This window comes from Ovis canadensis, chromosome 1 (assembly GCF_042477335.2).
Source record: "Ovis canadensis isolate MfBH-ARS-UI-01 breed Bighorn chromosome 1, ARS-UI_OviCan_v2, whole genome shotgun sequence".
In the NCBI taxonomy this organism is placed as follows: Eukaryota; Metazoa; Chordata; class Mammalia; order Artiodactyla; family Bovidae; genus Ovis; species Ovis canadensis.
In genome coordinates this window covers 92,740,828-92,756,290 of record NC_091245.1, presented here as the reverse complement: position 1 = coordinate 92,756,290, position 15,463 = coordinate 92,740,828, and the positions used below count along the sequence as shown (strand labels likewise).

Genomic DNA, 15,463 nt, shown 5'->3' with positions numbered 1-15,463 from the left:
TAACACACATCCAGCACAAAACAGTGTCTACCGTGAAAGAACTGGAACTAACCACCCATCAATGTGATGGCTTTGTTTTGCATGATTTGGCTATCCCACACAGTGTTTAACTACTTGAAACTTGGGTTTATCTTTTTATAATTTCAGTGGTCTTTTTTTCCTAATGAAAAATATTCTTAATGCCCAACATCAAACAAGTGAAAGTGCTTATGAGTCAAATTTTCAATGAAAAGGTCTAAAACTAGTTGTAAAGATGTGGGTATGTTGCTATAGATCAGTGATAGATCTAACCTTCCCTAGGGATTTTGTCCTGTGTCATGCTTCACTTAAATAAAATGAAATACCCACTGTGATAGACAGTATCTGATGATTAGATAGGTCCCAATACATTGCATTTAAATAGCCACTCTTTTACTGTAAGAGTGTTTTATTTTGCTTTATCTAATCATAGAAACAAATGACAGTATTTGGAGATTTCAAAGGTGTCCGAAACAAATGAAAAGATGTCTTTTAATTGTGCCTATGAAGTGATTGATGATTTTAGGATTGAAGAGCTTTTGTTGTCTTGACGTTCTTAGAAAACTCTTGTCTAACTCACTGTTCTCAGTCGTCTTCCATTAAAAGACCTGAGCATGCATGCATTTTCTAGTTTGAAATAAGTATTGCATAGAAGGTTTCTTTTATTTTTACTAACTTAAGTAATTGCCTCCAAGATGCATGGCTTACCAAATAGCATCAAGGTTTCTATTTATCTTTCAAAATAAGTATTAATAAATTCCTTAATGATATGTCTTGGTAGTTTGGTTTTCCATCTCTTGAATATTAGTTACCTTTGTCTGATGTTGTTTTAGTAATTTAATTAAAGGCAGATTTTACTTATGTGGTTGTTTTGTCTTAATATTTAAACTCCAGAAATTTGATTTGTGGGAAGTGAAAATCCTACCATAAATTGGGACGGTTCCCCAAAATAATTTGAATTACTTCCTCTGAAATGTTTTATTGGCTAAATTAACATTTCAGTAATAAAAACACATAGTCTTCCCTTTATTTGTATTACCTTTATTTTCTTTGCCTTTTCATATTAAAAGTTTAGTGATTTGTTAATCAGACGTGGTATGCTACAGAGAATGTACAGATCTGTATGTATTGAGTTCTTTCTCTTTTTAAAACAGATGAGCTTTGATCCAAACCTTCTCCACAACAATGGACATAATGGGTATCCCAATGGTACTTCAGCAGCACTGCGTGAAACTGGGGTTATTGAAAAACTGCTAACCTCTTATGGATTTATTCAGTGTTCAGAACGTCAAGCTAGACTTTTCTTCCACTGTTCACAGTATAATGGCAACCTGCAGGACTTAAAAGTAGGAGGTAATTTGTCGGTTCTCCTTTTTATAAAACTGATCCCAAATTTTTCTTGCATATCAACTTATTCCTGACAGTGCTATGGTTTTGGCCTTTTCATTGTACCAATTACTGAAGTTTGTCTATATAAATCAGCAGAATCCTGATTTCGCTTGTGGTGGTGATCTTTTTGAGGGATGAAAGAGTTATTGAGTAAAAGATACCTTTGAATATTTTTTAAGTAAATACTTGGTAGATTTGTTACTCCCCATAATAATGATTGTTTGGCTATTAGGTTTTAAGCCAGTAAAATATTAAACTTTATAATGTTAGTTTTAATTGTTTTGCCAGGTCCTAGTTTGTGTAGTAGCTGGAAAAAAAAAAAACAACTCTTATGATGTCACCATTGAACTATATGGAAATTCATTTTGGCTGACACCATAGAAATTACTTTCATGTGTAGAAAAAGCATGGCTTATTAAAGGACTGAAGCTACAGGGTCTCTGTGTGTTTTAAAATATCTTTGAGAAAAAAGCGCAATAGTTAACTCATTACTGACCAAGGGATTTTTGCAGAAACCAGTGTCTGATATTTTTATCCTGACTGGCCAGAAATTAACTCTGTTATTTCACTAACACATAGTGGGTTATTATGTTCAGTAGTTAACACCTGACACACCTGTAAAGGCTTCTCCAGCACCGTGAGTTTCATTTTCACTTTCTGTATCAGAATCGGTCACTAAGGATTTTTGTGTTTTTGTTGGTCTAACAGTCACATCGTCTGAACTATATTTTGAAGAACTGTCATCTTCTGAGCCACTTGTATATATGTCTCTCAGATAGTGAGGGAAATAATCTTTGTAAAATTCACCAAAAACATTCTTCACTCAAAATTCTGCAGTGTCATTTAAAAAATTTTTACAGGGATAAACTTGCATTTATTATATACACAGGGTTGGCACAAAAAGCAAAATGAATGATAAGAATAGTCATAACTTGTGTAATGAACCTGTGATAAATTTTAAGATCTAACGACTTTGAACAGTGATGTTGATGATCTTTCTCTAAAAATGTATTGATATATCTCTGGTCAATAATGTGTTAACGTGAATATTTGGCATTCCAAATATTGTACAAGAGTGTTATATTGGTTAATCCTCATTTCACAGATGAAGTAAGTAAGGGTGTAGAGGGATTTTGGCGGAGGGGGGAGGAAGCTTGCCAAATCATATCATTACGTTGCACCATTTGTAGTATGTGTAAGTGCCATGAAAACTAAGACTGAGATATGACTAACTTAGTCTGAAGCAGTGGTTCTGAAACATGAGTGTGTATCAGAGTTACCTACGAGTCTTGTTAAAACATAGATAGCTGTACCTGATGCCCAGAGTCTGTGTTTGAGTAAGTCTGGAGTGGGCCCTGAGAATTTATTTACCTGTCTGCTATGCTTCAGGTGATGCTGCTGCTGCTTCCATTAGTCCAGAGACTACACTTAGAGAAAAAACTCAAATGCAGCATTAAGTTTAACTTTAAAGTGAGATACCATTTTACCAAAATTAGTTCAACAAATATAACACTCTTTATTTTAGATGATGTTGAATTTGAAGTATCATCTGACCGGCGGACTGGGAAGCCCATTGCTGTTAAACTGGTGAAGATAAAACAAGAAATCCTCCCTGAAGAACGAATTAATGGACAAGTTAGTGACTTTGATGTTTATATTTTCTTAGGGCCCTGAATTTGCTTATCTTTCACATTAGAAAAGGAAGATTCACCCCATCTCCTCAGTTTGCACGCAAGAGAGATATAGTATATAAAAGTTACTATTTTAAAATTATATCAGAAGCACTGGCATTTCTTGACCTGAAATAAAAATTTGGTCAAGAGTCATTTGGGTTTTTACATATAACCCTAAGTATATACTTACAGTCAGTTGATGTACTGTAAGTTTGAAACTTGGCAGCATGACATCCTCTGTGGATCATATTAAAATGCATCCCTATGTATAGTATAGAGGATATTAAAATTCAGTTTATATTGCACAGTGCTGCTCCTGAAATGATTAGCAATGGAAATTTTTTTTTTTTTGACTGGTAGGTTGTGTGCGCTGTTCCTCACAACTTAGAGAGTAAATCTCCAGCTGCCCCGGGTCAGAGTCCAACAGGGAGTGTATGCTACGAACGTAATGGGGTAAACTTGTGTATTTTTCTTAAACCTTTGCCTGATCCACCATGTGATCTATAAGCGTACTTTAAAATTCAAAATAGAAAACGTAAGCTGCAGTTGATTAAAAATCAGTTTTAAATTTGGTTTCAAAGAGGCTTTGAGTGCAGCATAATCAAAAAATTTAAAAAGAAAAAAAAATCCATAGGACTTCCAAGGGTCTTAGCTTGCCCAAGTGTGACCTTAGTTAGAACATTAAGGTAAAATGCTTCTTTTACTTACTTTTTGGGGGGGTTGTGGGAAGGGATCTTTTTTCTGGTTCCTTTAAGCACTAACTCCAGCTTTTTTGTTTGGAATGCCTTATATAAAAATTGTTTTTTTGAAATGTAACTACAGCCTCTGGGCAAATGCTTCCACGTGTTTAAGCTTTTTGAAGTTGGATTGCTGCTCAGCTGTGGACTCGCAGAAGTCATCAGCACCTTGGAGGGAAAGTGTTTATATGAATAAGTTAATGTACTTGTCAAAAAGTCGTTTAATTTTAAGAGATTTGGTTTTAAATGCCAGTTTAAGAAGTATTTAACAAAGTAAATCACATTATACAGTGAACATGCATCCTGCAATATAGTAATAATAACTTGTTAATTCACAGGAAGTGTTTTATCTGACTTACACCCCTGAAGATGTTGAAGGGAATGTTCAGCTGGAAACTGGAGATAAAATAAACTTTGTAATTGATAACAATAAACAGTAAGTTCTTTTCTCCCATTTAAGTGGATTTTTTCTTTTTGCAGTAAGAAGTTTGAAGTGAGTCAAAAACCTTACTTGTAAATCTGGATAATGTTCATGATCTTTTAAATTGTTATTTATCAGCTAAACATCTGAGCATTAGCTCTATGATAAGCACTGTGCAGGGTGTCAGAAATAGGAGGATAATTAAAACATGATCAGAACTTTGAAGGATCTCTGCTGGAGATCAGTGAAAGTTTTGGCCAAACAGCAGTGCTTGAGGCACACTTTGAGATGAGAAGTCACTAGGGAAATGAGAAAAACATTCTGGGTAGAGGAAGTAGCGTTTGGGCAAAATGGCCGAAAGTTTGAGTTGATTGAATTGACTGGATCATAGAAAGATGAAGTTTGAACTTTATTCATTAGTAACAGGAATCTTTGAAGGATTTTAATTGGGGAAGTATGGTTTCAATTGTTGGAAGTGGTGGGGATGGTAGGCTTTTGGAGAGTAGGGTTGCTCTAGACAAGAGGCAGAGATGTGAGCGTTAATATGAAAGATAAGGGTCTAATATGGATAGGCCAGTGGGTGGTAGGGTATAGAACTCAAATCACAGAAAAAAAAAGACCAAGTTTAATAACTTGATAGAGGAGTATATTAGATCTAAGGGAAGAGGAGTTCCAGATGCCATTTTTCTTGCTTAGGCTACTAGACAGCTAATGATAGCAGTAACTGGACTTAGGAGGTACAGCAGAAAGATAAAGGGTGGGAGAAGAATTATGCTTATTATGGCATTTTGAATTTGAGGTGTCTGTGGGTGAAGATATTAAATATGTAGTTGTATGTATAGATCTGAACAAGCTAGTGACAGGCAGGAGATAGAGCTGTTGAATTCCTTGGCATAAGCAGTTAAGGAAAATGTAGTTAAGAAAGCCCAGTGATGGTTATTTTTACTTTAGACTAAAAAAGAGATACAAGCACAAAGGGAACTTAAAAATAGGAGAAAGTGCTGGGAATGGACTTTGAATGGCAGTACAGAATAAAGTTCCAGTAGTGTGTGCAGAATTATTAGCCTTGAGCTTTACCTCTTGTAAGACTAGAAGAAATCAGATTGAGTTACAGGTATGGGTATTAGTAGTTCTAGTCTGAGGCCTCGAATTAATCTTAAGTAGGAAACTAGGGAATAGGGCTTGAGGTGGATGGGGAGCCAATGAAAGGGCTTTATTTAATCTTAATAAACTCTTGAATGTGCTAAGCTCTTGTACTAATTATTTATGTACAGTTGTTAATCCTCAGAACAGCCTTACCTGCTAAGTCTTCCATGTGTAAAGTGAGGTATGTTCTCATAAAGTAACTTGCCTAAAGGCACACAGCTTTTAAATTGACATTTCAATCCCAAGTCTGGTTCTAAATAAGACCTTTTCACTGTAGTGAGTTGCAAAAGCACAGGATTTTTCCAGCATCTTCTGTTACTCTGTTAAGTTTCTGAAATAAAAAGGACAATTGGGCTACACTTTGTCCATGAAGAATTAAGGGAAGTAATAGACCAATAGCTTGGTCTGAAGATCTTTAAAAAAACACCAACAAATACTCTTCCATCTTAGACAGTTTGTGCCATCTTTAAGGGCTTCCTGGTAGCTCAGATGGTAAAGAATCTGCCTGTAATGCAAGAGACCTGAGTTCGATCCCTGGTTTGGGAAGATCTCCTGGAGAAGGGAATGGTTACCCATTCTAATATTCTTGCCTGGAGAATTCCACGGACAGAGGAGCCTGGTGGGCTACAGTCAGTGGGGTCACTGTCAGATTTACATGCTGCTGCTCAAAGATGGGGACAGTTTAGCAACATATGACGTCTGTCTTTTCAGTGGAGGTGAATGTCACTTTTTAAAGCTTAGCAAATATCTCCTATAATCACTGCATTTACTCAAGGTTTCTTTGCTGTATAATTGATGAAATAGCTACTAAATTCAGTATTCATTGCAAACAGGACCATCTCTTATTTATCTGTTTCCCCATATGTTTGTTTGCAGTACATAATTCCTACTGTGTTTGTTCACGTAATGGCCTTTCTAAAACCTTAGCATTCCCCATCTGATGGCATCCAATTTGTGGACTTATTTTCAACAGCCCAAAAGGAAAATGGTTACATATATTTGTGCCCAGTTTCAAAAGCTAGGAAGTTTGGGCAAAAGTCCTTTGCATGTGAAGCTATATGAAAAGGATTGTGTATTAGGAAATCTTATATTAGTGATGATGCAAAAGTCTTGAGGGCTTAGAAAACTATTGTTTCTCTAAAGTCATCATATCTAACCAGATCAATGTATTTTCCACCCCTCTTTGTTCCCCACCATCCCCACCTGATTCTTTTTTTCCAGTACTGGTGCTGTAAGTGCTCGTAATATTATGCTGTTGAAAAAGAAACAAGCTCGCTATCAGGGAGTAGTTTGTGCCATGAAAGTAAGTGTCATCAAATTTGACAAACTTGAGTTTTTTTCTTTGGCTGTGTTAAGTCTTTCAAACCCAAGTCTTTTGATTTTCCTCTTTGTCTGTCCTTTAAAAAATGTTAACTTTAAAAGAATCTGGTTACTAATTCTTTAAAATGGCCATTTCATTGGTATTAATATTAGACTTTACCAAATAATAATGTTGCCACTTAAAAGGCTTCTTAATTGTAAATTGTAATCATAAATATATATGCTGAATAGTGCATAATGATTTTTTTCGTATTTGTTTGCCTCTAGGAGGCATTTGGCTTCATTGAAAGAGGCGATATTGTAAAGGAGATATTCTTTCACTATAGTGAATTTAAGGGTGACTTAGAATCCTTACAGCCTGGAGATGACGTGGAATTCACAATCAAGGACCGAAATGTAAGATAGTTAAATAACTTGATCTTTGACCTTCTTTTAAAGTAAGTAGTTAAAATTTATGAAACACTTGAAATGACATGTGTGCCCCCCATGCTCCCTTCTGGTTTAGGGTAAAGAAGTTGCAACAGATGTCAGACTATTGCCTCAAGGAACAGTCATTTTTGAAGATATCAGCATTGAACATTTTGAAGGAACTGTAACCAAAGTTATCCCCAAAGTACCCAGTAAAAACCAGGTAAATAGTCTTTTTTCAAGAGAATCATCTTTTGCCTCATCAGAATGGTGTGGTATGCAAAAGTTTTATTATATTCAATTAATGTAATTTTAAGTATTTAATGTGTAGAATTAAACTAAATAGGAACCATTGGTACATTCATGAATATGTTGTTTATTAGTTTGTTTTAGCTGTGATGTGGAGAAAGGGGCCAAAAAAAAATTGCTAGTTAGATGGGAGGGAAAACAATTCATGTGTGTGTGCTTGGGCCCCAGTTGGGCTTTTTTGTATGTATGGGGTCTGGGGGGAGTGAAGAAATGAGACCAGTGGTATCATTGTTAAGGAAATGTAAAACATAAGAGATTGTTTGTTTGTTTTTTTTTCCTTAAATAAAATCTCTCAGTATCAGAGTGCAGGATCTTAACTGCAGTATCGTGAGTTCATGGTTGTGTCATGTGACCCCAGAACACAAAAGCTTTCAAATTGAACATAGGTTTTCAACACCTTTTTTTCCTTTAGGGAATTATCTATTATAAATAACATGGGTTTACTGTGTGTTCTTCTTGTTTGACTTAGAACTAGGAAGGATGAGAAATCTCCAGCTAAAATAGTTTTTCCTTCTCATCAGAATGACCCATTGCCAGGACGCATCAAAGTTGATTTTGTGATTCCTAAAGAACTTCCCTTTGGAGACAAAGATACAAAATCCAAGGTGACGCTGTTGGAAGGTGACCACGTTAGGTTTAATATTTCAACAGACCGTCGTGACAAATTAGAACGAGCAACCAACATAGAAGTTCTATCAAATACATTTCAGTTCACTAATGAAGCCAGAGAGATGGTAAGTGTTAGACATTAGATTCGTATCCAATGTGGAAGGTAGGTGGGATGATGTTATATGTAAGTTTGTAATATGGTATTGAAAATTCTTTGAGGCATGACAATATTGAATAGTTACCTTATTAAGGTGATTAAGAATACAGACATTGACTCAATCTTGGTTTAACACCTAACTCTTCCAGTTACCTTGAAATAGATGTAAGAAGGTTTTAGAATGGAAATTTGGAGAGGATGATTTCTAAGGTCTTGAGAATCAGTGCTTCTCTGGTCCTTAAATATGAAGACTGAGTTGATTTAAGTTCATCATTGTAGAAAGTAGATTTTTCCAGATTGTTCCATAAAATACTCCACAAAGTAGGTTTTGTTTTTACAGTAGGACTTGCAATTTTTTATTAGTGAATGTATGTCTGGAAATGATGCCAGTGTTGCCCAAACATATTTTTAAAGTTCAGCTTTCATGAATTAGTTTTATCAAATGTAATATACATTTGGTGCTGTTTAGAGTTAATAGCTACAGCAGGGCGGTGGACTGGTCCTCAGCCTGTTAGGAACCAGGCTGCACAGGAGCAGGTGAGCAGCAGGCAAGCTCTCTGCTCCCCATTGCTCGCATTACAGCCTGAACCCCCTCCCTTCCCCCCACCTCTAGGTCCTTGGAAGAGTTGTCTTCCATGAAATGGATCCCTGGTGCCAAAAAAGTTGGGGACTGCTATCTGTAATATTTCCCAGTGTTGTCAGTAGGACTGGATATGTTCAATGAAAATTGAAGTTTCTTGAGACTTTTTTAACCATTAGGAGAGCTGACCTTGTTTGACATTTGCAGTGTTTTCAGAAAAAAGTTTCTTAGAACTGTTTTGCTTTACAGTATGGAGAACATTGTTGAATAGCTTGGTTGTCATCAGGATTTAGCGAGGATTAAATGTCAGAATGTAGCTTAGGCTATCTTTAAGACTGATTATAGAGTAATCATCTCTGTAATATGTAAATATGCAATATGTAAGTCATTGGTATGTTGATAGTAATTATGTTTCAGTAACTATTCATGTATCTGTCATGTCCAGTTATTCTGGATATAAGGCCTTTACAGAACTGATAATTTAATATGAAGGGAAAAAACCATGAGGATGAGACTTTATATAGTTTATTTTTCAAACCTAAATTTTAAGTCCTCCTGTGCCTAAACTCAAAAGATTTTTGAAATTGAGATTATAAAGTTGCCTTTAGTTGACTTTTGAGGTATTTGAAGTATTGTTCTGTAGATTTTTAATTTCTGGAAGTTACAGTGTCATAAAGCTTGGGCATTATTTGGAATCCATTATTTGCCACTTAGTAGTTATGTGCTTTGGGCAAATTGCTGAACCTCTTTCAACCTCAGTTTCCTCCTCATCTTGTTAAACAGAATATTTTTTTGACAGTTGAAAATTAAATGGAATATGCTGCATACATTTACTTCAGAAATAATTTTTCTACTGTTTATTGGCCAAGGAGTAGCATCTGGGGAGTGTCAGTTGCTGAGATATTATTTTCTTGAAATCAGTGAATTTGTATTTAAATGGAAAATTTTAAATGTGGATACAAGATTTGGATATTTAATTTCCTAACATTTAATGTGATGATACTTCCAAACTTGAGTGTTGTGACAGTCTTCACAGCCAGTATTATTTTGGTTTCAGGGTGTAATTGCTGCCATGAGAGATGGTTTTGGTTTCATCAAGTGTGTGGATCGTGATGCTCGTATGTTCTTCCACTTCAGTGAAATTCTGGATGGGAACCAGCTTCATATTGCAGATGAAGTAGAGTTTACTGTGGTTCCTGTGAGTAGTTTTTGAGAAAAGTATGAGCGGTTTTCTTGGTCCTTCCTTTTTCAGTTTTAAGTTACTTTTTTTTAATCATTTGTAGGATATGCTCTCTGCCCAAAGAAATCATGCTATTAGGATTAAAAAACTTCCCAAGGGCACGGTTTCGTTCCACTCCCATTCAGATCATCGTTTTCTGGGCACTGTAGAAAAAGAGGCCACTTTTTCGAATCCTAAAACCACTAGCCCAAATAAAGGCAAAGAAAAGGTAAGTTTTAATCAAAATGATTTTTGCAGTTTGTCTCTTCCCTTTAAAGGAAACCACTGTTCACACAATAATGGAGTGTTAGTCTTTCAGAATTCTCTATAATAGGAACAGTGAATCAATCTAAAGCAAAGTTTTTAATCTCAGCAATATTAATATTTTGAGCTGGATAATTCTTTGGGAAGGAGGAGGTGGGTAGCTGTTCTTTGTGTTTGGGGATGTTTAGCAGCATCCCTCACCGGCTTTTACTCACCAGAGGCCAGTATCTTTTCTCCCACTGTGTGACAGCCAGACATGTCTCCAGAATCTGCCAAATGTCTCCTGATCACTCCCAGTTTAGAACCACTCATCTGAAATGATAGTGCTTGTCATCCAAGAAATTTAAAACTTTGAAATTTTGGTAGACTCAATTCATACATTGGGACTCCCCATTTTTTTAAAAACCCACTGAATCTAAATATGAAGCTATCCATAAGATTATTTTTGCTCTTAAGTAACAGATTGAGAATTGTATAGAAACAGGTTAATTCAAACAATTTTAAATGGCTGCTGTAAAAGGTCAGTAAGGGATCTTTGTCAAAAATTAATTCTTAAACTGACAGCATCTGGGACGATTTCACTAAGGACATTGACATTTAATAGGTGGAGATAAATGAGGAAAGGATATTCCTCATGGAATAGAGGTACAGATGAGAAAGTCTCAAGGTTTCTTTATAAATGTAGCACTAATTAATTTAACAGGAAGATAGGGCTTTTTCTTTGATTTCTGATTGGCTGTGAAAACTAGCATAGACCTGCCAGTAAGTTCTCCCTCTCAACGTTAAAGTTAGGATAAGACTTTAAGACCAAATGATAGCAGATTGAGTTGGCCTTGAGTTAAGGTAAGACCATGTTTTTATTCATACGAAAAATATGTATTTTAGAGAACCCTAGATAAGAAATTTCTGCCAGTTCTCTGGCTCAGGATTCTATAATAACTGTAATTGTGTTGATACTGTTTTTTCAGTTCTTGATTCTTTTTCATTGTTTTCTGTCTGTATCTCTAGGAGGCTGAGGATGGCATTATTGCTTATGATGATTGTGGGGTGAAACTGACTATTGCTTTTCAAGCCAAGGATGTGGAAGGATCTACTTCTCCTCAAATAGGAGACAAGGCAAGATAGTTCTTCTTACTAGAGGAAGGAGAGGGAGGGAGAGTTAAAGGTCATCATCTTAATCTTAAATCCTGAAAAAATGGTTTCTTTAAATTTTATCAAGTTGTGCTACAATTCTTTTGTGCTTACAAGTTTAATATATGAACATCTTCCTATTTAAAAGCAGTTTACTCAATTAGAATAGGGTCCAGCAAGCTTTTGTTAAAAGCTTTTTGAGGAGTTAAGTGTTTAAGCATTAGATATGTCAAAAGAATTACCTTATTTAAAATAAATCATATTGGTAAGAAAGTTAAAACATCAAAGTAAAATCATACCAAAGGTTTTTACATTGCGGTTAATTTTTGTTGTACTTGGTTGGAAATGTCTGGTTTTCTCATTGACCTCCTTTAGAGAAAGTGAGATCTATAAGGAATACACACTGGAGAGCACAACTTGATCCTTGTGAAAAATGGAATGAGAAATAAAAGTAATACTTCTTTATTTATACGGACTGTTTAAGTGGAAAGCAAGGTGTGGGGGAGTTGTCATTTCCAGTTAGTGTGGAAATGTCATAGTAAGCATCCTTATTTTTCACAGGTTGAATTTAGTATTAGTGACAAACAGAGGCCTGGACAGCAGATTGCAACTTGTGTGCGGCTCTTAGGTCGTAATTCAAACTCCAAGAGGCTCTTGGGTTATGTGGCAACTTTGAAGGATAATTTTGGATTTATTGAAACAGCCAATCATGATAAGGAAATCTTTTTCCATTACAGGTAAGGATTGCCTTTTAAGAACTCAGAGCTTCCATTCCTTGGTTTTAGAGTCAAAAATATTAATATTGGGTGGTTATGTAGTTTTTAATCTCAGGATTTCATATTGGTAAAATTTTGGCAGTATATACAGTTGTCTACCTCTATATAGAAAACATGTGGTCAAAAGATACAGGAAGACCTATATCTGCTTTGAACATTGTATAGGACCCTGTCTACTTCAGTAAAAGAGTTCTGTTTTATATGTTGCTATCAAGAGAATTGTGTATTTGATTTGGTATTACAGCATAGTGGTTAGCCATAGCCCATAGTGTGGGCTCTTAGAACCATACAGTTTCAGTTTGAATCCAGGCTGTGCCACTTAATAGCTATTTAACTTTTATTATCTTTTTATTGAATGAAAATAACCTCGTAGCATCTTATAGTTTCATTTTCTTAAATCTGGGGATAATGGTACCCCTTCATAGGATATTCTTGAAGATCATATGAGTCAGTGCTTAAAACCATATCCAGTTTGTAAGCACATCATGAATATTATAATAGAAGAAATAAAGGCTGCTTGCTCCCATTGATGTTTGTGGTAAATATTTATTCAAATGTCATTTCCTTCCCCTCCCCTGCAGTGAGTTCTCGGGTGATGTTGATAGCCTGGAACTGGGGGACATGGTTGAGTACAGCTTGTCCAAAGGAAAAGGCAACAAAGTCAGTGCAGAAAAAGTGAACAAAACACACTCAGGTAATGAATTGTGACTTCTGCTGCAGTCAAAGGCCTATTCTTTTGGTAAAAGGGTGAAGGGTAAGGTGGGAGAGGGAGCAAAAACCCTATTGTTCTAGGTCACTGATCTCCAGGTGTGATCCCTAGATAACAGCATCATCACCTAGCCACTTGTTGGAAATACATGTTCTTTGACCCCAACCCTACTGAAACTTTGGAGATGGGCACCCTGTTTTACCAAATCCTTCAAGTGATTTTGATGAACACTGAAGTTTGAAAACCACTGTTCTAGATTATTTAGGTCATTTTGAGTTTATTGTCAATTCAATATCTCTTTTTCAGAAATAACCCCAAGATAATCTCCAGGGGGTTGGCGAGGGAGGCTTTCCTCTGGAAGATTTATTTAAATAAGAATGAGTTCAAATGTGAAAAATAATGGGAACTTCAGAAAATTGTTGCTGTTTAGAATCTTTGATTTCTTGCAACTTCCTTTTTGGGTTTTATGTAATACAACTCCCCAAATAACACTTTCTCTTGATGTTTTTCTAGAAAAATGGGAGTTAAGAATGTTCATTCACTTTAACAAATACCTAGATGTATGCTGTGTTTTAGATACTAGGGGTACAGCAGTGAAGAAATAAGATAAATTGGCAAACAAGATGAGTGAAATACTATGTGTAGTATGTTCAGAAAGATATTAAGATAAAATAAGTTGGAGAAGTATATAAGTATTGGGGTTGCCACTACTTCTAGAGACCAGGGAATACCTCACTACAAAGGTGACATCTGGTCACCTGGAAAAGGTGAGAGAGTGAGACATGTTTAAATATGAATACTTATTAATTCTTTGAACATCTTTAATAAGATTTTAGAAGTATTTTAAGACTAGCAGACAACCAGCTAGCCCTCTATTAACATTTGTCCTGATGATTTTTGCTTTTTGATTTTTAATCCTATGAAATAGTATTTCCATATAATTATTGCAAAAGAGGTATACATGCTTTTGTTTTGTAGTGAATGGCATTACTGAGGAAGCTGATCCCACCATCTACTCTGGTAAAGTCATTCGCCCCTTGAGGAGTGTTGATCCAACACAGAATGAGTACCAAGGAATGATTGAGATCGTGGACGAAGGTAAGAACATCTTTATCATGTTTTGAAATTTGCCTTACCTTCAGAAGAGCATGTCGAAGATTTTAAAATGTGGGGTTGCATTTGTCCTTAAAAACTGAATTAAGGAGAAGTGATTTATTTTCCTACCCATGCTTGGCTTTTATTTTTTTTTTATTTCTTGGAAATGAGATCAGCCTGGATTTATGTGAATAAATGACTTGATATGTGAGCTACTGACTGAGTTATAATAGACTAAGAACAAAATCTCACACTAAAAATATACATTTAATGGTTGATAATCAGACATTGACAGTTGGCTGGGTTTAATACAATTTTGTTTCTCCTCTATTATTCATTGGTTATTTACATCAGTGTTGACAAATGTCCTAGTAACTATTCAATTCTATAAACATTTTTGCTTCGTCTGTTACTTACAGGATACCGTGAGGATCCTGCTACTTGTCTCTAGGTCAGGGCTCCCTATTTTTCATTTTTCTGCCTTTTTTTCCCCAATCTTTGACAACTCCCTGAGAACTGCTGTAATGGCTTGCTCCAAACAGTACCAGAAAGACCAACGGGTTTGCAATAGAAATACAGTAGGGAATACTGGATGATTAATATAGCAGAATTACTATAAGGATGAGGTTGATAAGAGGGTTTGAAATGCCAATGAAAGATGATAGCTTGATTTAAAAAGAGAATAAATCTTGTGCCATCTGGGAATCACAGAAGAACATAAAGTGGAAAGAGCAGGTCATTCGAGAGAAGGAAATTAGCCTTGATGAACCTGTTCTTTTATCACATGAGTTCTTAGGAATTTCTTTATTCTGTGAAACCAGTATCCTCATACATGCACATCTCCAAATATGAGTTAACTTTATAGCAAATCATCATTGAACTATGATGCCATGATGATTATCAAACCCTTAAAAGGGCCATGTGGGTGTGGGCAACTAACTTTAACTCATGAGATAACATCAAAATACCCTTTTTCCTCTCCTTCATTTTCCCTTTTTACTTTTTTTTTTTTTTGCATTCCCAACCCCTAATCCACTTACTCTTCAACTTACTCTTCTTACACTTACACTTATGCTTTAGATACAGTCTAAAAGCAAGGTTTTGTAGAAAAGAAAACTTTCCTAAAATCACCAAGCCTAGAGTTTTTGGGACTATACAGATCACATTTTCCCCACTTGGTGGTGAGAACAGCTCTTTTAGGAAGACAGCTAACCTAATATAAGACCAGGGTTTCAGTGCTGGACAGACCTAGATCTGCACACAAGCTCTTCCACTTGCTAGCTGTATAACCTTAGCCAAATTAAATCTTTCCTTACTCAGTTTCTTCATTTTTAAAATGAAGATAATATCTTCAACTTCAAAAGGTTCTATAAAGATTAAGTATGAATCAGTATAGTAAGTGTTTAATAAATGGTACTTACTACCAATATCACTTAGGCTGCTGCTGCTGCTGCTGAGTTGCTTCAGTCTTGTCCAACTCTGTGCGACCCCATAGACAGTGG

General features: G+C 35.7%; 1 protein-coding gene across 4 annotated transcripts in view; it reads left to right on the top strand.

Annotated features, from left to right (window-relative positions):
* CSDE1 (cold shock domain containing E1) overlaps window positions 1–15,463 on the top strand; it is a 35,361-nt gene that overhangs the window by 15,095 nt on the left and 4,803 nt on the right. For 2 of the 4 annotated variants that reach the window (XM_069601450.1, XM_069601435.1), the window contains 14 exons: window positions 1,173–1,371; window positions 2,933–3,042; window positions 3,441–3,533; window positions 4,156–4,253; window positions 6,606–6,687; window positions 6,972–7,100; window positions 7,210–7,335; window positions 7,943–8,155; window positions 9,825–9,965; window positions 10,051–10,215; window positions 11,259–11,366; window positions 11,943–12,118; window positions 12,739–12,851; window positions 13,845–13,964. In XM_069601450.1, coding sequence (XP_069457551.1) covers window positions 1,173–1,371; window positions 2,933–3,042; window positions 3,441–3,533; window positions 4,156–4,253; window positions 6,606–6,687; window positions 6,972–7,100; window positions 7,210–7,335; window positions 7,943–8,155; window positions 9,825–9,965; window positions 10,051–10,215; window positions 11,259–11,366; window positions 11,943–12,118; window positions 12,739–12,851; window positions 13,845–13,964 — 1,873 coding nt within the window. The remainder of the gene's footprint in view (window positions 1–1,172; window positions 1,372–2,932; window positions 3,043–3,440; window positions 3,534–4,155; window positions 4,254–6,605; window positions 6,688–6,971; window positions 7,101–7,209; window positions 7,336–7,942; window positions 8,156–9,824; window positions 9,966–10,050; window positions 10,216–11,258; window positions 11,367–11,942; window positions 12,119–12,738; window positions 12,852–13,844; window positions 13,965–15,463) is intronic. The other 2 variants (XM_069601459.1, XM_069601443.1) reach the window with 1 other exon arrangement.